The sequence below is a fragment of the Melanostigma gelatinosum genome, assembly GCF_949748355.1.
Source record: "Melanostigma gelatinosum genome assembly, chromosome: 17".
Lineage (NCBI taxonomy): Eukaryota > Metazoa > Chordata > Actinopteri > Perciformes > Zoarcidae > Melanostigma > Melanostigma gelatinosum.
Window position 1 is genome coordinate 15,230,612 of NC_136650.1, and position 22,929 is coordinate 15,253,540.

The 22,929-nt window shown below is 42.1% G+C and overlaps 1 protein-coding gene across 1 annotated transcript in view; it reads right to left on the bottom strand.

Moving 5' to 3' along the window:
- Window positions 1-21,895, bottom strand: part of kcnh8 (potassium voltage-gated channel, subfamily H (eag-related), member 8) — a gene marked incomplete at both ends in the record, with an annotated part of 41,375 nt that extends 19,480 nt beyond the window's left edge. Inside the window, 6 exons of the mRNA XM_079287581.1 lie at window positions 1,850-2,007; window positions 2,138-2,375; window positions 3,619-3,746; window positions 5,642-5,773; window positions 8,621-8,854; window positions 21,820-21,895. Of these exons, the coding sequence (XP_079143707.1) occupies window positions 1,850-2,007; window positions 2,138-2,375; window positions 3,619-3,746; window positions 5,642-5,773; window positions 8,621-8,854; window positions 21,820-21,895 (966 nt within the window). The remainder of the gene's footprint in view (window positions 1-1,849; window positions 2,008-2,137; window positions 2,376-3,618; window positions 3,747-5,641; window positions 5,774-8,620; window positions 8,855-21,819) is intronic.
- Between the last annotated feature and the right edge of the window lie 1,034 nt (window positions 21,896-22,929).

Consider the following 22,929-nt stretch of genomic DNA (forward strand, 5'->3'; position numbering starts at 1 on the left):
GATGGCAAAAGAGGAGAGAGGAAATGTGTGTGTGAGAGAGAGAATTACACAATCAGCGCATTTAAACAAAGCTAAGAGGAGGAGATGTGAGAACAGTCCTGATCAGAGGTCGTGTCTGTGTCTCCAGTATGTTTCGTGGTGGCTTTTTCCACACTCTGGCTGTGAGAAATAGAGAACTGGTGCAGCTCGAGGGGTAATGAAGCCTCCTCCTGAGCCCTGGGGAGAAGCTCCAGCTCCTCTCCACCATCTATCAACACCTATGGAGAGAGCAGGCTGCGCCACGTCCCATTCTCCTCCAACAGAGACACTTCAAAATGTGCAGCTGCTCACACAAAAAAAGGGAAGAAATATGACGGTCCGGTGAGGGGATTATCTGGGAAATATGAAAATATGAAAAGGAAATATGTGGAAAAAAAGCAAAGATGACAGAGATACGACAAAAACAAAAGGAAGACGAACACCAGGGAGGGACAGCGCAGAGGCCCCTTGGCTTATTTCCGTGAAAGATGGCTTCTGTCCTCAAAGAGGACATCAGTCTAAATGCTCCGTCCTGAGAGAGGACATCACGCAGAACGCTCAGCAACTACTGGCCGCTGGCGCTCTGCCTGGCGGCGGCAGGGGAACTTGTGGCTCAGTCGCTCTACACCCGGATCCCATCCTACGTACTGATATGTACAGCTATTTTCACTCGATACGTTGCAGGAGGGCAGTTTATGTTGCCAATAATGAGAACAAAATCGAGCCATATGTCCCTCGACTGATTGTTCATGGAACAATGTGTCTTGTTTTAAAATTTAATTTAAAAAGAAACTTCAGAAAAGGGACTTTGTTCATTTGAGTCTTTTGTCATCTTTGTTTCTTTCTGAGCTTGTCTGTCTGTGTCTTTTTGTGTTGGTTCTAATGTTGTTTGTATGACTTATATATGTGTCATAGGGATGTCATCTCCAAATTACATTTTGTCAAGTTAATGTCCATTAGTGTAACTTTTGGATATTGTGTTGCGTATCGTGTTGATTTGTCACTATATCTGTTTTTTTCATATGCATCCAAGTAAGAATATGACACAACAGCTAATGGGGATCCAAATAAACAAACTTTGAAAGCTAGCGATATGAGATCCAAAACTGTAGATTGGACATTTTGACTTGCATTACAGTGATTGAGTGAGTGGAAACAGCCTCTATTTTCCTACATTAGAGGCTGGAAAGCAACAACTTCCATAAGCAACCCATCAAAAACCCCCTGACTGTGCAGTGGGTGATATCATTCAACCACAGACAAGACAAGAACGTCTACCTAATTGCTCCAGATCTTTGTTTCTTCCAACATTCAAGTACTCTTAAGGGGCCCATGTAGTCAACCAGAGAAGAAAAAAAGGTTTTAACGACACAGGTTTGATTGTTTTCTCAGCCCTTGTACAGTTTGTGGAATCAATACGCAGAATCAAAGAGGCGCTCGAGCAGCGCTGGAAACAGTCCATGCACTCTATTCTCATGAAATGTCAAATGTGCTGGAGGTGTTGCACTTTATAACGGATCTCTGTTGACGGGGATTAGAGACTGGGTCTCTGTTACTGGGCAATCCATCACTCATGAGATTTCGATTTTTACATGTTATTCCATTCATTTGTATATATTTACTCTTTTTTATTCTCTCTTCCTTCCTTCCACGTTTCTTTTCACTTTTTTAGGAAATTTTAATTTAAATTTGATATAAAATATTAAAATACAACTTTTATTGACAAAAAGTTAGATCCAACGAAGTATTAAATCAACAATGTGAATGTACAGTAGCCGACTGATTATGCATTAAACATTGGGGGTTAAGCACCAAGCCAACTGTTACTCACCACGCTGACTTTGAAGGCATAGAGCAGGTCAAAGGGCAACGCGGCCACCAGGTCGATGACGAACCATGTGGTCAGGTAATGGATGCAGATCTGCCGAGCGTCAAAGATCACCTGGCCCGATTTGCTGACATAACTGGTGCGAAAATTACAAACGATGTCTGGCAGGAAAGACAAATGGAGGTGGGAGTTTGGTTATTGTACATTCTGGTTGTTATTCCTCTATAATTGCACTTAAATTAGATTGAGTAGCTAGTTTATGATTCTCAGGTCTCCAATTGTGAAACTGACCGATGATGAACAGTATCTCCACTGCGATGTCACTGACAGTTGTGCTGCGGGTCAGGTCGTCATCATCGCCGATGAAGCACACATTGTAGGGCACCGTCACAGCCACGTAGAAGGTGGCGAGTAGAATCAGCCAATCCCAACCCGCTTTGAACGTGCTGTAGTGGAGTAAGATGAATTTCGATTTCTTGGCATCTGCTACCTTGTACTCCGGCAGAGCAGGCGGATCCCCAAACACATTCTGGACAGGACAGGATAAGAACACAGATAAAGTAGCAAAACGTTACCTCCACTTGTTTTGGTGGTCCCATATGGTTTTGATTTAAGCACTTCTGGGATGCCCGTCCTGAAGTTTTGGGCATTTTGTATTTTATTTGAAGCCAAGAACCTGAATCTACAATAATAACAATCTAATTCTACAGGCTACATTCATAACATAATTGTTGGAATGCTGTTAAGCATTCCAACAATTATGTTATGAATACTACTGGATACTACTGATACTACTACTTCTACCACTTCTTCTAATTACTAATACTTCGACTACAACTTCTACTACTACTGCTACTACAAATATCACTACTGCTACAACTAGTACTTATTCAAATGCCACTAATACTTATACTGCTAATAATACTTCTACTACAACTAATACTACTACTACAACAAATATCACTACCGCTGGAATTCTTTTAAGCTACAGAAACCGATCGAATATCAAAATGTTCAGCTCTTTCAGGAGAGGGGTGACATAACTTCATATTTGTAATCTTTCAACTTTTTTGAATTATTCAGCTTTTTGCAATTTTTTAAAAATTGGATATCTATTTTCAGCAATGTTTTTGAGATTCATTTCAGCTTTCAGCATTCCAACGCATTTTCAGCAGGAAATGCATTTTCTAGTTAAGAACTGCTTTTTTAATTGGCTGGTTAAACTTGTGGTTGAATTGTGTTTAATTGCAGTTCAAGGACATGGATTCAAATGATGTAGCTATTAACTAACTGATATTCAACAATATTAGTTGAATCAATTACAAAATATAAAATGAAGCACCTTAATCACAAAAAAAGAACTAACTACAAGCTATTTAAGCTCATGCTATTTGTCTGGGACTTTACTTCTTTTTAACACACTCTCGGCTCTCGTCAGCCTTGTTTCTAGCTGCAGAAAGCAGCTGTTTTCAGTGGAAAGGTTAAGTACCGTATGTTACCTGCTTAGCGTCAACCGGCTGACATAGTTAGCGACTAGCGAGTGAACACGCTGTAATGGAGCATTGGGCAGTTTAACAGCCAGGCGATTGCCTCAGCAGTAGGTGAACACCAAAACAGGGCTAAAGGAGAGCGAATATAAATTCATGAGCTTCATGCTTCAACTAGCAGCATTGAGCTTCTCATTTCCTACATTACAATCCACCCACGACCACTCTTGAGTGATCTTTCACCCTGTTACGTTTTTCCCTGTTGTTTGAAGAGACCGATGATACCTTGTTGAGTTTGATCTTGCTCTTCTCTCTGCTGTGGAGGTGACCAGAGATGTGGTAGAGCACCGTACTACTCCGCAGACGAGCCGAGCTGAATTGAGAGCCTGTTTTCACCCTGCCGCGCCGTCGCTCTGTAAACACACACAAATACACAAAAGTTAGTGCACATCTCCCCCCCCCCCCCCCTACAACAATACTTTACCCCCCAATGTTAACTCCTGATGACTGAATCAGTCATTATGGTGGATGGAATACACAATATCCCGCCCTGAATGAGAAAACATGAATATGGAACAGGACGAATGTGTCATTTCTCAGCAAATTGAACAATTCCTGAGTGAATTTTCTTTTCGTAAATGCCAAAGAACATCTGTTACCTGTTGTGATTTACATTATTCAGCCATAAATATTGGTTATTGTGTAAAAACACGATCTCCAGCTAAACAGTGCAATTTTCAGCTTTGATAAGTCGCTACTGGGGCAGAGAGGCACTTAAGTGTATTGTGGTACATTCTCTGTGGTTGATTGCCACTCGGGTGGCTTTGTGTGTGTGTGTGTGCGCTTGCGTGTGTATTTCTTCCAAGTGTATTGTAGTAGATAAAAAAGTGGATGGTGTAGGAGTGAAGTGTTCAAACTGAGCAGATGGGTAATGGGACAAGGCACTTTATTGCTGCTGGGTTCTGGGCAACATTCTGAACCCACAGGACTGAGGCCAGATTGGCTTGAGGGGGATAACGGCAAAAACAAAGCTGGAGAAAAGAAGCGATAAGTGTGTTTGAGTGTCCTTTTGGAAAGTGTGCGCGCGGACCCCGGACTATAGGCGAACAGACAGGGCCCATCCATAACGCGGTGCGGCCTTGGGGGACGCGGCACGGCAGGAGCACAGAGACAGAGAAGTGCTTATTTTTTAGAACTAATGAATTTCCCTACACTTCCATAGCCCTTCTTGTAGGGGTAGAGGAGAGGAGTGTAGGTGGGGAGGGGGTTATGCAGGCGTGTAGGGCAATCAGGGGAGGTGGGACTGTCGTGTAAAAGCAGCTGTAGAGGAGAAACAGAGGCGATGGAGAGAGAGTGAGCGGGTGAGGAAAGGAAGAGAAGGTGAGGAGAGGAGACGGGGTGAAAAGAGAGGAGACTGAGTTTCCCCACTGCCCACACTCTAACTGGGTCTGTCTGGGTCTGTCCGTCCTTGAAAGGCTTCCCCAGTACAGATGGAAACGCCCCACTAATGCCATAGAGTCTGTTTACCTCCAGGTTCTTCATGTTTCTCTTTCTAAACACCTTTAGTGAGTTTATATCTGTCCGTTCATCATTCATATAATTCTTCTCTCTACGCACTTTGTAACTTTGGCCTTATACAAGCCAAGTTTAGTTATTCGGCATGACGTTGTACAATACAAAGGTGTGTCTTTATAATCTAATCTCGTGATTTTGGCTCATCCGGCTGTGCATTTTAAACAACCCTGTCTCACAATAATTATGTTTGTATATGTTCCAACTGCAGCTACATTTTGAAAGTTGTGTTCACTATCTCATGTTTTCTTACAAAAGTACAAAAGGTATTAGCATCAAAATATACTTAAAATACCAAAAGTAAGAGTATACTCATTAAAATGGCCCTCATCACATATATGTACGGTAAGCCTGTATCACTGTATTATGATTATTGATGCTTTAATGTATTCATCATAGAGATCTAGCCTTTTCATTTCTTTTCCCCATGCTTCTACCCACCACAGTCTCACAAAACCCGGTTGCAAACACTGCTGCAATCATACAGACTTTGTATTACAATGGACACTTCGGATTGTTTTTGTCCAAAATAGCCGGCACTACGCTAGCAATTTGGTGTGATGGATAAAAAATGGTACACACTTGTAGCACTTAGCAGTGGCCTCAATAACTAAAATCCACATACTAAAAACAAAGAGTACACATTTGAGAGCTTCGTATAGTGAGTGGAACCGTTAGAATCCATTCAACAACAATAACAACCCATCTTCCACACGACATGCATACTCATGCTGACCTTCCTTCTTGTCCTCGTGGATGGCTTTGACTTTAGTGTCAGTGATGTCCTTAAATGAAGCCAGAAAGAGCACCACGTCTCCCTTCTCATTCTTAATTGGCACAATGTCCAGCAGGCACCAGAACAGCACAGCTAAAAGAGAGAAAGACACTTATTCACATTTTTATACGCCGTCTCTGATCGCCCTCGGAGTAGATTAACCATGTGTGTGTGGAGCAGAACAGTTTTGATCCCCAGATGTATTAGTAACCCTCTCTACAGTCAGAGGTCCCAGAGAAGCAGATCTTTAAATGGACCGAGTCGCTGTTCCCCAGCCGCAGAAACAGATCAGCCCATCTCTGAGGTCCCGTCTCCTGCTCGATGGATTGCTGTTCAGAGGAACTGCAGGTCAGCATGTGTGTTTCTGCACCAGCGTCCGTGTGCTTGTGGTCATTAATGTGTCACTTTGTTTTAGTTTTATTCATCAGAAAGATATGAAAGGAAACTGATTATGTATTATCATTTTGTTCATCCGTCTTTAATACATACAGCTGCTAAAATCAATATTTTATATGAACAGTAGATTAAATGACGATGTTTAAATGTAAACGGGGTTCGCTTGTGGTGACCAACCCACTGATAACTAACACCAAACACAGCAGTTCCCTTCTGCTCTACGGAGCATTTTAACCTCTCTAAGCATGTTGAAGCTCTCTTGAACCTGGTTTACATCGAGTTAGTTAAAGCGACTAGCTGGTGAAGTTAGTCGAGCATCTAGCAGCGTGAGAGACAGATGTTCTAACATGGATGCTAATGTACCAACGCTGGTGTATAATGGTTTTTTGGGGGTTTTCGTCTGAGAACTTTAACCCGTTCGCAGTGCGTTTTAAGTTCATCAAGTTAATTGAAACATTTTTGGTCGCCTAAAATGTCTTATTCAGCGTTCGCTTGTAATGAGCTCCAACCTCTCGTATCGTTTCTGGTTGCAAAAAGCCAAGAGGGCGACGGCCAAAATGCCAAAAATTGATCAGATGTGGGGTATTTTTCGTGTTTCCTCTTTGATAGTTTGTGTATATAAGGAATTCTTTATTCGAGGGCCAGCTTATATTTTTGTCATCTGGTCACCGTTTACCTTAACCCTCAAATACTTGTTGTGTAAGATGGATCTCCTCAAAGCAGCGGTCATGGTCTACCGTTCATTCTTTTCTATTCAGAGACTGGAAGTAAATTGCTGATTACAAGGGAATTCCCACGGAGTTCCCTCCCATCACTCCCACTCACTTCCTTGCCTGGTGATGACTCAATCACAGCGTGTGTGTGTGTGTGTGTGTGTGTGTGTGTGTGTGTGTGTGTGTGTGTGTGTGTGTGTGTGTGTGTGTGTGTGTGTGTGTGTGTGTGTGTGTGTGTGTGTGTGTGTGTGTGTGTGTGTGTGTGTGTGTGTGTGTGTGTGTGAGAATGTCTGCACGCCTGCGAGACGAGGCAGCACTATCAAGCATGCAGCGAGAGAAAGAGCGGAATGAGACATCAAGCAGCAGGGACAGAGAAAAAAAAGAAAAATAAGCATTGGGAGACAGACAGACAGACAGACAGAGACAAACAGTATTACTGTATGTAAATGGTAAAAGGAACAGAAGGGAAATGGAGATCTGTTGGGGGGGGGCAGAAAAGACAACAAAGCATGAGACGGAGTGGCGTAGTAGACGGTCACGTCTGTGCTGGTATTAGCAGAGCTTTAACTTTCAATCTCAATGCTTATAGTTATATCTGCAGAAATGAGAACGCTTGCAGTGTTGATATCTAAGTTACTGACTGTCAGAGGTCAATTTTCAATAACATTTAGGGGAACCAAACTATGGAATGACTTTTCCCACCTAACAAAAGAATGTCCCTCTATAAAATGTTTTAAAAGATGCCTAAAAGAAAATCTGATTGCTGTTTTGTAACAGTTTGTTTATGTATTCGTTTTCATGTCTTTCTTGTTTTAGCTGTTACATTACACACGCACACACACACGCTCACTCACACTCGACACAATGACATCTTTTTCTTTTCTTTCTTTCTTTCTTTGTTTTGTTGTAATGTAATGTCTGATGCATATTTAATTTTTTCTTTGTAATTTTGTAAAATTTTAATGTTATATAGGTGGAGGCTTCAAATAAGCCCAGTTGGCTTTCTGACTCTTCCTGGACTGTGATATTCATTTATTTCTGTTATGTTTGATTTTTTTAAATTTCGTTGTTTGAATTGTGCAAAATAAATAACTCTAACTCTAACTCTATCTGTACTGTATTACAAACAACTGGTTTCTCTTGATTTATGACGGAGCAGATGTAACAAACAGAACACAACTGCAAGAACATGAAGCATAAATGTGAAGAAAACTCAAATAATCATGCAAGGGCACATGGCACCATCCCACACCACTGATGCCGAGATGTGCTCATTATTTTCGGCTTCATTTTGTTCAATGGCCAGCTGTCTATTCAGCGAGGCACACGTCAAACCACACCACGGCGAGCTGCCGGGCTCAGTGTAATCAAAGGAGACACGGGTTGAGGAGTCACGAGCTGACGGCTATGAAAGTTTAATGCGTGTCAACGTTAAATGATAATAACTGGAGGACTTATGTGACTGATTGCTTCGTTTAATGGCCTTTTAATGAGAATGAGCCAATAAAAAAGTTATGCACTCATTAATCCAGCCACTGCTTCGTCTATCCACGGGTCCATATCAGCCAATTTAAATGTGACTTCCCCAGAAATAGCCACAGAGAACTGCCATCCATTTATGGAAATACACAGGCAAAGTCCAGCATGGTACCCGCTCTGTCTGTGTGCACTCTAATGGCTTTCTGTGCCTGTCTACTTGCCTCGGTTCCAACAGTTAATTGGTAAATGGTATAGGAAGACTGGGAAGTGATTAGATATGAGCACTAGAGAGCAGCAAAACGACGACGATTGAACCAGCGACTAAAAGCAACACTGTGTTTCCACTGCTTACCTGTCTTTTTGTAGAACATGATCTCATCTTTAAATTCCTTTCGCTCCTCCAGGGAGTCGTCGATGCTGAGGATGATGCTTTCGCTGCTCTCTGGCCCGTACAGGAACTTACAGGCACAGCTCTTCTGCATGACCTCGGCCCGGGAGAAGCCCGTAAGCTCGCAGAAGCCATCGGAGCAGTAGACGATGGGAAAGCCCTTCAACACCTGTGCGTTAGCCAGGATGAAGTTGCTGTCTGCAGGAGGAAAAGGAAGAAGAGGGGAGTTGAGAGGACAACTGGAAGTACGGTGACATCATTTTATCTTTCCTGCTTGAACAGAAAAGCTCATGGATGTCTATTGTGTCCCTCATTTTAAAGGAATAATCGAGTTTGGCTCGATTCCCGGTTTCTCTTAAGGAAATACACGGTTTAACATATCTTCACACTGAATCCAGTGGCATAAAAAGATAACATCTAATATGACTTTAGGTAAAAAGGAAAAGTGGAAAAACTCCCCACAGACCAATCTATGATTTTATACGATTCATTATTTTGCTCCTTTTGATCCCTGGAGGTCCCAATAATAACGCCTAGACAACCATAGACCCTTAGCGCTACAAACATCTGCCAAAGCAACGTATTAATAGGACTAATTAACACTGGTAATTGACATTACCAAGAGAGGTTGTGTTTTTAAACTTCAATTGACTAAGCGTGAAAACAGCTATACTTTTGTTTTGGCCACTTGGGAGCAGCACAATAAGCTGTAAACACAGCATTGGCATCGTCTCAGCTGAATATATTTAGCTAATGGTTGCATATTTTCACATCCAGCAGAGTTGTGTTTCTGGTCGACAAATGTAAGTCAAACGCTCACTCTCTTTACCAGCCAAAATGTGATCCTGGAGACACCAACTGTAGCTGGAACTACCACAGAAGCAACTTACTTTGCCAGGTGTTTATATGTCTGTCTGTCTGCGGACAGATTTTGTCACCGCGATAGCGTCACAACCGTTCAAGATGCAGTCACGAAACTGTACAGGTGTGTAGTTGAGATCAAAATGAAGGCCGATTTCGAAGATGGATGTGGTCCGAGAAAGCGCTCTGGAAATAGGGGGACATGGATGGTTTCTAGTTTAGCTCTGTTTTTGTTTTCCACCAACAGAGAATACAATGTCTCTTTTACTAAATGCTAAACACTCTTTAACTTTGTCTGTTTTTGTCAGTGCTCAGCAGTAGTGGGTTCATCAGAGCTTTTTGCTGAAAACAGCTGCCTGCTACAATATGACTAAAAAAGGAAGTTGATGAGAGTGAACCAATTTGCAAGCAGTAAACCTAAAAACAGTGAGCTGAAAGATGCTGAAACGCTGAGGGGGAAAAGCAGAGATGGGTGGTAATTCACTGTGGGTTGGTCAGTAATGGAGACACTTATGCATCGTGGTGTGATTGATCAGAGCAGCTTTAATGCTTTTTTTTCAGATAACTTCAGTTTTCAGTTTCATTTTAGCCATCTAATCTATTACGTTGTACCGCCGACAGACCACTGGCCTCTCAGCTCCCACCACCCACTTTTTAAACTTCAGATCATCATAATGGAAACAAATTCAACCGGTCAATTTAAGTAGTAGCTCTGCTCTTTCACTGAATTGCTCTCAATTGCCATTGGGGCTAAAATGTGACTTTTTAACACACCGATACACAGACTGATGAGATCCTCAGCTCAGGTTGACGAAGGCCTGTGTGGGCTGCAACACGAAGGCCATTTACCTCAATAGAAGAAGAGCAATACAGTCCGACTCTTGAAACTCATTCCCTCCAGTCAAGAAACTGACCTTGAGTTAATAAGACTTTCAGTGAGAGTTGTAGAGAGACGGTTGGGTGTTAAGGAGAAAGGTGGGTGAAGAAAATAGTGAGATAATAAAGCACGAGTGGAGACTCAGTGGGGAAGGTGCTGGAGTGCTGACAGTGAAAACAAAATCGCATTAGTGCTGAAGTCGATCACAATTAATTAGACTGCTAGTGTCTTGCTCTAAATACGCCGTTGAAGTGGACCAGCTGTTTATACCTGAATCCATCTATAATGGCACACAAACACAACCACACAAACAAACACCCACAGTGCCAATGAAGCGCGGCAGAACGATGCTGAGCTGTGCTGACAGACAGCTAATGTTTACAGCACAATGCCCATTATACAAGACAGTGGATCATCATGGTTTGGCAGATTCTATAATGTGCATGCTGTAGGCGTGTGCATTTGTGTGTGGACGCTCAAACTAGCACACACACACGCATATATTTAAAGGTATATGCAGCATTTACAAATTACACCCAATACATTTGGAGACATTAGTATAGTCACAGTAAATAATTGAGCCACACATAGAAAAACACAAAGTGCCGTGAGCTTGTTTATAATCATTGCTTGAGACATTTTGCGAAGCGACTTGTTTCCATTACATTTCATTACAAAAATCAATTTTCTGCATCAATAATTCCCTTTTTTCCACCTCCCCCAATGCTTGATTGTTTTATGTTATATGTCAGGCTTTGTTGAAGGAAACCACCGTCGATTTGAACCGGGAATACAACAGCGGAGAACGAAACCCTTGTATGCGTCCCTCAAGAGGAAAATCCCATTCAGCAATCAGCAGCTGCTTCTGTCGCCTGCTGACACTCACTTTCAGGAAGGTGGGACCAGAGAAAATACCCAGGGGTTACACAACTACGAATAAATGATGATTCGGTTTTATTTATGCTTGGGTATTATCTTCATCATTTCTGTTACTTACACTCTGCAAAGTATTTGCTCAGAACGAGGATCATAGCATCATTGCGAGTTTGACTACCGTAACTGGGGTTTTAGGCTCGCCATTTCTGTCTACAGTGTCAACAAATGTCATGAAAGAACCAAAACCAACAATGCATCAGTCCGTCTCTCAATCATTTCTGACTTTGCTGACCTGTCTGTGGCTCTCAGCCCCAAGTCCGTTTGTTTCTGAAGGCGTACATCCTTAAAAATGGCTCATGAATATGTACTTTAGTGACTTAAAAATGCTGAATACTTTCATAATGCAGCTGAAAAACGTGAATAAATATTTATATTTCCATTCGGTGCTCTAGTGAGTGTGTCTGGCAGCAGGATGGAGGATGTGGGTTGTGCCAATGTTCAGTGACATGAAGGTACATTCACGTGGCTCAGAAAAATTATATCAGGCTTTGAATATTCTTATGTGGACAAATGTCTTTTCCTGAGATGAGTTGCTATTAACAAAAAATATAGATTATCACCAGACCCATTCTTTAAAATATATTTCCAATTTAGAACACTTTATTATGATTTAATGTTGGTGATAATCCCTCATTGCACAGGGAAACTGTGCAGCCGTGATAGATGTTTCCAATAGACAGTTTGGGTAATTATTTAACAGTTCACCTCCATTTTCTCTTCTGAATAATTTGGCTACCTGGAGGTCTGATTGTCTCACTGCTCATTCGTGTCCCATCTGATTTTTTTTGTTTTTGTTTTGCGTGGACGTTGCTTGGTTCGCTCTTGTTTCAGCAATTGACAATGGAAATCAAGTTGTAATAAACTGGATTCATGTTTCAACAATGTTTTTGGAATCGACACGGATGGACAAAACGCATTGACAGTGATACCCGTTTAAGAAAACGGAAAAACACAACGAGAATCTCATGTCAGCAGTTCTACTGTCTGCATGGCGCAGACAGATGGTCAGAGCGGGATCTCGGCATTGGGACCGGCTGTCAGACTTTAGGGCCCCTCAGGCTCGTGGTAAGCAGGCGTGAACCCGACAGGACTGGTGGCAGCTCCCGAGAGCACGAGAGGATGGTGTTGACGGAAAACGCATGTTTACAGCCAAATACACAACTGTGTTTGAGGGTGGATTACTCTGGTTGGATATCATTGACAGATGTGCTGTGCATTGTTTGAGGGTACTTAATTCATTGTGTGTATGGAGGAGAGGGAAGGTGTATCTGTCTTATATTTTGTTTTGTGATGCAGGTTATCAAATGTACGGTGACTATGTAAATGGACACACAAGGACACTGTAAGCTTGTTGTTCCACAAAAAGGCACATTGCAACCACGTAAGTGCTAGACTGACCTACTGTATAAATACATCTCCATATTGCAGAGTATTGTGTTGTAGTGATTTGACACTTTAACGTGGTTCCTTCAACTTCCTTGTATTAAACCAGGCGTCAAATTCCGGTTCTGAAAAGTGAAGCCAATGCAGAAGTGCCTTCAAATTGGATTCTTTCTAAAAACTATTTTAAAAAAGCAGGGGGCGACTCCTCTGGCTGCAAAAAGAAGTCTGATTGTATAGAAGTCTATGAGAAAATGACTATACTTCTCACTTGATTTACTACCTTAGTAAACATTGTAAACATGTGTTTATGGTCTCACTCGCTAGTTTCTTAGTAGTAGTCTTCTTCAATGCAGTATGATGTTCATTATGGTCCCATTTAGAGTCAAACAGACGGTAAAGCAGGTTATGCTTCAGGGCGTGGCTACCTTGTCATTGACAGGTCGCTACCACAGGTGTTGTTTGGTCTGGGAGTTGTCCGTGTTTTCGGTTTACAACCTTTCACAGTGTGTTTTCAGTTGATGAAACTTAATTGTAACATTTTTAGAAGACCTAAAAATGTCTTGTTCAGCGTTGAGTTCTCCTGAGCTCCCCTCTCTTGCTTCTGGTTCCTTCTGGTTGCAAAAAACAACAACGAAAAATGTCCAAAATCATCAAGAAAAACAAGAATTCTAAAGATGAACTGAATGTTCATTGCGAATTTTAAAGGCCCTAAAACTATACCAGCTTCTTTTATGAGTGATGGGGTCTTATATGATCATAAAACTTTATTATGGTTATTTCACTTGAGAGATTTTGGCATTGGTGTTGTCTTTTTTTGTCAGCCACACAGCGGTAGGTTGACACTTGTCTTTGGTTGACAAGGAACCTGTTTGACATTTTCTTAACTTTTATATATATCTTTTTTTTACTTTGTCCTTTCCACCAAATGTCCTCATCCTTCCTTTTCTCTAACTTTTTGTTCTCCTCCTCCCTCCTACTGCCCTACTTTCCCTGGCTCCTTCCCTTCCTCCTTTGTATACACCAGCATTACACCCCCCTTCTTACCTCCCCCAGCCCTCGAATAGTCCTACTTTTGCTCCCTTCTTTCCTTCTCTCCCTATATTCCTCTTTTCTCTCAATCACTCTCTGTCCTTTGCTCCTCTTTCCTTCCCTCCCAGCTGTTCTTCATGTCCCTCCTAGCGCTTTGGATCTCTCCACCTAGTTACTCTTCATCTCCTCTCTACCCGTGAAATTCCACCAGACTATCCCTCTTTTCCCCGATCCATTTATTTCCTTCACTCTATGCACATTTTCACCTTTTTCCCCACCGCCTCTACAACAGCATCATCTGTGTACTTTGACTACCTTTTCCTCTGCACTCGAAACGAGAAGTCTGAATATTTCATATTTCATATTTCATCTCACCGTCTACCACTCTACCACCTCCCCTTTGTCTCTTCCTTTTGTGTCTATTTATCTCCTCTGGATCTTTTTTTCTCAACCTCTTTGTCACCTCCCATTTCTCTCCTGTATCTGTCTCCCAATTCTGGCCAATTGCTCTGGTGTAGAAGCCCATAGATCACCTCCCATCATGCTCACACTATTGCATGACAGCTGCTGGAGAAACCCCACAGGGACACAAGAGGGGGAGCGGAGAAGGAAAGACTGAGACAAAGAAAGAGAGAGGAAGGGAGAAGAGAGATGGTTACTGAGCCTTTTTTTATGCAATAAAAGTCAACAGAAGTGCTGTGTAATTGTTGGTGAACGAGTGGTTTGTGCGAGCCACTAATAAAAGATAATTTCAAGTGTAATTATACCATCAAAACACCAGCAAGAGGGCTGTTTCCTCCTCTCAAAATACATATCACTTGTTGAGAAAAATATATCCACGTGTACTATTGATTGGCTAAAATGTGTGTACCGACATCACAAGTACAGCACTTGTTCGGAGCAGCATCTGGTACTCTGTCTGAGGTAAATTGTTGAATAACCTGAGCTGCAAGCTATTTCATTTAGTTTTCTTTCAGTGAAATGCTCTGAATATATTTGAGTCCCCTCTTTGTAAACAGTTACACAATGTACATGTCTAGGGCTTTTATTGTGAAAGGTCAGAATGGAAGGAATGGATCTGGTATACACTGCCTCTGTCAAGGTTGAAAGGAGTAATAATCTTGGTTCAGACTTCAGAGCATCCCTGTTTTTGCACACTATAGTGTACATTGTGAATATGGTGTTCATTCCACTCAACATAAGTGGTTGATGCCTCAGAGAAATGCTCAGAAAAATCATCGCTTTTGTGTCAAAGTACTCAACAACAGTTCAAGGAAATACATTGACGCGCGAAAAACACGGCGCCGATTTATTCTACCATTTTACTCAAAGCACCACTGTGCCCAAGTCTGACTCTTTTTATCTTTTATCCTTTTATGACAAAACACACAAAAAAACATTCGAGGACTTGTTGGAGTTTACTTTCTCAGCAGGTCAGTTCTACAGTAACTAGGTGGGTCACAGGAAAATCTCAGGCAGAAATTGCACCATCAGGTACATTCACTACACTCTCCTACACAGATGGAATAGTGGGGCAGAGGTGAGTGTTTGTTACCTTGTACACACACCGCTTTGTCCCAGATTTGTGGGTTTTAAACACACTCACAAATGCTCCACATGCACATTCACCAGCTCCCAGACGGCCCCAAAGTAACCACTGAGCTATTTACAGCACAGCAATTGATGGGTGAGCAAGCATATTTTGAAGCAACGGAGACGTAGAAGAGAGAGAGAGAGAGAGAGAGAGAGAGAGAGAGAGAGAGAGAGAGGATACTGACAGAGACACAGCAGGGAAAATGGATTACAACCCAGGTGAGTAAGTGAATGATTGGGGGGGGGGGGGGGGGCAGGTATGGGGAAGAGAAGAAGAGACTGAGACAGATGAGAGTGGGGAAGGAGACGCAGGGTGATGTGGCAATGTGAGAAGTTGAAAGTTAGTGAGATGGAGCCCTGAGAAGTGGAATGACGAAAGATGGAGATGGAGTGTGGTGAAAATTGGCAGGGAAGTGGAGAGATGGATGGAGGGACCTCCTCACCTCTTTGCCAGAATTCACGGCAGCCTCTCGGGAGCCGCTACAAGAGCCGTCACATGACCACAAAAAAAAAGCCCCTCTAGAGTTACCATAGTAACACACCATAGCAACCAAACTGTAAAGTGTCTCGAGTAATGTAGCACACCAAAGTCCCTGTAAACAAATTGTAGGCATCAATTTATTTGTGTTGATGTCAGAGAATACACAGATTTGTGAATTTGCACTCAGATGCAGTCATGGGACACATTCAGCGGTAATCCTCTCACTCACCGAAGAGAGAAAATCATTCGACAAATATCAGCCTTAATCACTTCTGTGGCATTTTATCACACAGTCCCCCGAGGCTCTCACCAATTGAAACATTACACCAGTACATTCCTGTAATTTGCAAGCCTGTCTCCCAGCTTTTTATTTTTTTTAATCCACCTCTCTTTGTCAGTTTATTTTTCACCTCTCATTGTCATTCTCAAAGTTCCTCCTTCTCTGTTTCGCACAAATCCCAATCCTGTCATTTTAAAAAAATGAATTGAGTCTGAAGATGGCCAAGACTTCTACAGCGGTGAAAGAAACCCTGTCTGTCGATCGTGTTGGTCAGGCCATTCGAGACGTCGATTAGGAGCGGAGTCTCGCTAATTAGGCGGTTTAACAAGGCAGAACGTCCACGGTAACGAGGAGACACTCGTACAGAAGTCCCAGTAGTTTGGTGTTACAGACAAGGTACTCTGCACCTAAGTACACAGTAATAACCAAGTTTAGGGATCTTTTAATGTGTCTGTTCTGATGGTGATGATGGCTGTATTCTCTTAATAAAATACTTTGTCAAAGCAAAGCCAGTGGATTCTGCTGGGTCGCTATTAATTCAAAACACAAATTGACATTTTCCACACGAAGCCAATGCTAGCTACGTGCGTCGAGAGTGAGTGAGTTAGTCTTGTTACGTTTAACGGGACATGCAAATGATGACGTTGTAGGAAACCTTGTTCTGATGAATACAAGTTAAAACATGAAAAGTTGTTCTTGAAGTGCAAACACTGCAGCAGCAGGCAGCTATTTTCAGCAACGAAAACAACTATTTGGTGAAACATTTGGCTAAAGCGGTTATTTCTCTCCTCAAACTCTAAAAGAGAGACATTTGTCAAGATATTTGTCAGGTCGTCTGCATCACTGCCTCAAATGAGTGCAGTGTCTGCTTTATGTGTCAACAGACAACCATTTGCTGACAAGTTGATGTGATAAAACACAACATGACAATAATGAAAACATTCAATATTAGTTGACAGCTTGTTGCACTTCTCCCTAGTGGTTGAAAAAAAACCTGTTAATGCAGGCTTAATAATACAATATTTACAATTCATAGAATAAATTATAATTCATGGTACAAATACTGCATATCCTTCGAATAAACAGTGTTGACTTTTTGTCCGGTTAATGTGTGATGCAGGATTTCTACGTCAACCAGATTCCAGCACCTTATTTCAAGAGGACACGTGAATATACTTCCCTGTACTTTCTGGTGTACCCGGGCACCAGGGCTGTGCTTTGATATATGAATTCATACAAAGGGTTCGTCTGTATTCTACAGTCACCAGGATACAGCACAGCTTCATCCTTTCTGCTTATTTTTACCTGAAATAAAAGAGTCTCGATATTAAGTGGGCTTTGGAGAAAATGGGAACAGCAGTGCCAATCCACTGGCGGTAAGCGAGAGCCCCTCTGCACCCTGCAGCACTACTGTCGATGATGATTGATTACTCCCTCACATTCTCATAACTGCATTCATTACTTCTTCCATTCTTTTCATTTCTCAAGCTGAGGACAACATCAGACCTGCCTTTTCACAAGTTGGCATAATCAGATTGTTAAATAACAATGTGCTAAGCGTCTATTAAGGGCATTAAGGAGTTGCTGATGTTTTTGAGACTGTGACATATGTAATCCTGGCAGTTCCCAACAAAGAATCCATCTTATCTGTTTTAACAAACCTCAGGGAAGCATATGTGCGTCGGCATTTGGTCCGTGGTCTTTCATACGCAGTAATTAGCTCCCTGGGTCTTCCTCCGGGTCATGGAGTTTTCTGGTGAGACTGATCCAAAGGGACAACAACAATATATCCTCTGTCTTCTCTGAGACAGCAGCTTGTGAAAGTCACGATTCTTTCTGTTGTGTGCGATACTCAGATACGTTTTTAAACACTCAATTAAATTCGCTGCATTCAAAGAAAGTTAGTCAGTGGAGAGGAAACTTCTACTTAACTATCCTTCTGCTCAAAAAACAGAAGCAGCTGAGTACACACACACACACACACACAGTTAAACACTTACACACAAAGTTCTGTGACAAATCAGCAAAGAGCTGAAATGCTGCACACTACACTATCAGTCTCTCTTCTTGCTCTTCCTCCTCTGTGTCTTTGTCTTTCTTTACACATACACATGCCTCTCTCTCTCTCTCTTTCATTCACAGACACACTTTAACATACCGACTTAACACACAGCTATTGTAAGTCTTGTAAGTCTTGGCATCAGTGATTGTGACAGTAATTATCTGCGTAATGGAGGTGGAACTAGTGTGTGCTGAGAACTTGACAATCTGGAAGAATGGTGGAGGATGGGGAGCACACAGCAGACACTGGGAGACTTTGCACAGCCGTCTGCTACAACTCCACCACCGAACCGTCTGCTTAATTTGGCATAAGGACGTCCCAATACTGCCAGCGGAGGCCGTCATTGGTGGACAGAAAGGCAAGTCAGCAAGTATTCTGAACTGGTAACAGGATCGTAATGACTTCAGTTTAGAGGTGTTAAGTGACAGTTCGCTGCCCGTATAAACGCATGGATCCATTTTAAGTCCATTCAGTGATGAGCAGGAATGTAACTAAGTACATTTATTCAAGTATTGTACTGAAGTACAGTTTTGACGTACTTGTACTTTATTAATACCGTTCTATTTTATATTTTACTCCACTATATTAATGTGCCACTTTGTGTTTGTTTTACATATAAAAACACATGATATGCTTCTATGGTATGGTGCAGTACTAATCTACCAGTAGCATACAAAGTATCTCAATTTGGCTCCACATTGATGCACCACAACATTAAAATGCTCTTGAATGTAATGATTATTGATAAAAACAATAATATAATATTCTATAAGAATATACAGTAGCTCTGTCAAAGAGACATTCTGCAAAATGTGTACTTTTACTTTTGATATGTTTTGCTGATAACTACTTAAGTACCATTTTGAATTCAGGACTTTAACATGTATTTTTACTTTTACTTAAGTAAAATATCTGAGTACTTCTTCCACCACTGGTCATGTTGTCACCTATACAGAAGGCCAATTAGAAAGGTACTGAAGATATTTAGTGTACATTTATATTCCATACTTGACATAACAACAATTTGAATAAGTCGACTTGAGCTTTGGAAGATAGTATTGACTTTTTTATTTATTCATTTTTACAATTTTATGCACTAAACGATAAATCGAGTAAATAATCACGAATGAAAACATTTTTTAGTTGCAGCCCTAAATGTACACACGCTTTAAATGACTATGGGCTGAGGGACAATGTGTGTGATTGTAATGAGCTGCTCCAGTGACGGACAGGTGGTAAGATTCGTCACCTGGATGGCACACTGTTGTAGTGATGACAGAAGGTGTCACATCACTCTCACACAGTCAGCACAGTGCAGAGCCACAGATTCTGTTATTTCAGTTACACTACAGGCAAACAGGGACACACCGATCCTCACACAGTGATCAAAGGTGTTTGTGTCTGTCAACCGATAAGTCGAAGAAACACACAGTGAAACACACACACACACATACAAACTGTTGGTCTTTTGAAAAGTCATGAAATGAATTGTGAGATGACTTTGTTCAAAATAAACAGCAACTTGGCCGAAGTCAACTGTGGGAGGCTGTTGAAATATTAAGACAATTATTCAAAGCTATATTTTAGGTCTCACATCTGAGTTATTTACATTTAATTCATCCTGAAAGTTTCCACTAACTGCCTCTGTAACCACTATGCTTTGGACGCCTTGATTTCTTTAGATAAACCTGGGTGTGAACATGGATACCTCTCTCTTTGTAAGCACTGGAATCCATTTGAAAGGCCACCTTTAAATGTAAATAAAATGACTTTTCTCTGAGTACAAATCAAGTCAAAGACTTGCTGACTTTCACTTTCATCCATTTGTCACACAGTGTTTCCAGGTCCGTCCTGCCTGCCCGGGCTTTGGATGACGTCAAAGGGGATCACATAGCAGTGAACCCAGCGTATCCCTTTTATTTGCTCCTGGCCAGGCCATCAGAACCAATTTGTCCAGTCGGGCTTCGCTGCCTCCAGTCTTCCCTATCTTGCAGTTGGAATCCAACGTTAATTACCTCTACCTCGCAGCTCAAGGACAACCCATTAGTACTGTACAGTACCACTCCTATTCCCTTGTGTTAGAACAGAGCTGCTGCTCAGGTAGCCAAATGTTTGTTGCCACTCGACATACAGCCTGCTCTTACTCAGACAGTGGTGCTCAACCTGCATATATGGGTACTGGAATAAGGGTGGATGTCTGTGGTTATTATAGTGCCTCACTGAACGTACCAGACAAAATGGAGAATGTCCCAAAAAGAAGGGTATGAGTGGGGTCAGGTGGTGGGTTTGGGTTGGAACGAGCCACTATAAATGCAGGATGTATTATCAGCCCTGATGTCTGTGATTAGGATTTTAAAAATAAGCGGAAAGTTTTAGTATTACACAGACATAAGTAGGGTTTAAAAAGTGGCTTTTTTTAATGCAAATTTAAAACACCAATAACTTACTGTTGGTGTATGTTTTGGACAAAAAGACAACATACAAATAGTTTCCATACAATATTACTTTACTGACCCCGCCCCCCCACCCCCCCACCCACCTCTAATTAGACGCACTAATACACCGATACATGAAGCTGCAGATATTAGTGCGTTGATCGATTTGCTGGCAGCTAATTTGATAATCAATTGCCAAAAATCCATTGGTTTCAGGTTCTCTAAACCAAGCAAACCATTGAAGAAAATGCCTGACCAAGGAGGTGTAAGCTTCCTAATTAAGATGTTACCCTTAAAAGCCTGAAGATGAATTCAAGCTGAGCGTGGAGAGAGGTATAGGCCTGGAGAACGAGAGCAGGGCAGCTCAGCTTCACTAAACCTGAAGCACACATCAGCTGCTCATTTCTAAGAATCCTCCAAGAGAAAAAGAGAATGATCATTATGAAGAAACAAAGTCCACAAAGATAAAAAAGGGCAGAGTTCACACAAAAGTTCTCGTTCAGAAATGCCTCAGCCTCTCTGCCTCAGCCCAGGGGGAAGACTAGCTGTAATGCCGCGGCCGACCAATTAATTTTGATAAATGCTGTGTCAGGAAGACTGTACTCGCCGCAGGCCTTGTCGGGCCAAAAGAGCAGAGATAATAAAGGTTAACTTCACGGGGGTGAAAAAAAGCATGTGTGGACAACTCGGAAAAGTTAGATTTATTTAGGTGGTGTTCACAAATATGTGCATCAAATATTTGACACAGGCTGCAACTTATGAGCAAGTTGTGAAATGTGTGGTGTTTGACTTGGAGCCAGCGGGAGCGCCCTTAACCCTCTGTCGCTGTCTGTGGTGCTGAGCTGTACAGTTTTCAGCACCGCGGATAGCGACAGAATCAACCTGCTTATTGTTGTAGGAGCGTCTCCGGCTCTGCTCCTGAGACATGAAACGATTTTGAGTAACAGTGAAGTTAAAGTCTGTCTCAGCAAAAAAAAAAAAAAAGGAAAAGGAAACGGGCCTGAGATACCTGGTGCCCTGCTGCCTAGACCATTTACAACAAATACAACACATCGAGATCTTTATTAGATGTTTGCAGGCTTTTAATCTGCTCAAGGGTCTCCAGGAAATGTGCTGCAGTCCGTTTACACACCAGAGGATACAAGTCAGCCGAAAACTTAAACCAAAAGCTATACCTGCAAAAAAGATTCGGGTGTTTAAAAGAAAAAAAATGAAATCAAACTTACGAGTGCCATCAAACCGTGTGGCTATAGTGTCCAGAAACGTGTTCTGCGGCGCTAATAATCCCTTCATCACAGGCATTTTCCCTGCTTGATATCGAAGTCCCCATCAAAGTTACTGAAGAGACGGTACAAATCGTCCAAATGTGTGAGTTGATCCCATTTAAGCCGCGGAGCCTATATGGACAAGGAGCTCTCCGGTAAACTCGGTACAATGCGATCCCCAGTCGGCGGAGGGTGCACGCGGTGCGCGCACCCGCGTGTCTGGCGCTTTTGTCGCGTGTGTAACTGACAAGAGAAGATGAAGCCCACAGGTGCAGTTCAGGTAGAAGCCAGGGCCGACCGTGAGAGAGTGGGACTCTCTGTCAGCGATGCCGTTATTATGCCGTTGGATTCAATGATCATCTGTCCACAGCGTGCAATGGTGGGAGACAATCACTCTCAACAACAACTGTGATCAAGCGTGGGAGTCTCTCAGTGTGGAGACACGGTGAAATCACAAGTCACACACTTTTTATTTACCGCATTGATGAAGTAAGTTGTGGAATTATGATTGAGCAATTACTCAATCGAACAACAGCCAACTAATTGCTCATCGATGGAAATCCCATTTAAAACAATGCACGTGGAACATTGCTTTTATGTATAAATCATTGTTGCCTCAAAATGTGGCAATAGGAAGAAAAAAATAGTTGTCCAGGCATTATGCAAAAGAGACAAGCAAACAGAAAGGGAGGGAGAGGAAGAGAAATGTATAAACATTATTTCGTCCTCCCATCATCCCGAACCAAAAACAATTATGCACAGGGCCTGCAGTTGCACAGCCGTTGATAAATCAAACTGAAACAAAACACGTTTTTTTTTGCACACACTGCAGAGTACACATTCAATTACCCATGTTGCGTTGACTGTCAACCTGTCCACGCTGCTCTCTCCAAGCGCACACAGTGCTACCCGTCAGCAGGCGCACAGCTGGCCATAGTAACACGCGAGTTTTTACCGCCATCTAGAGGTGAGATTAAGGAACGACCTGCATGAAAGACGTGTCTAATATGGCGGGAGACAAAATACCATGATCTACAGAGAAATGTTCAGCAGGCCTATCTGTTGCACCAT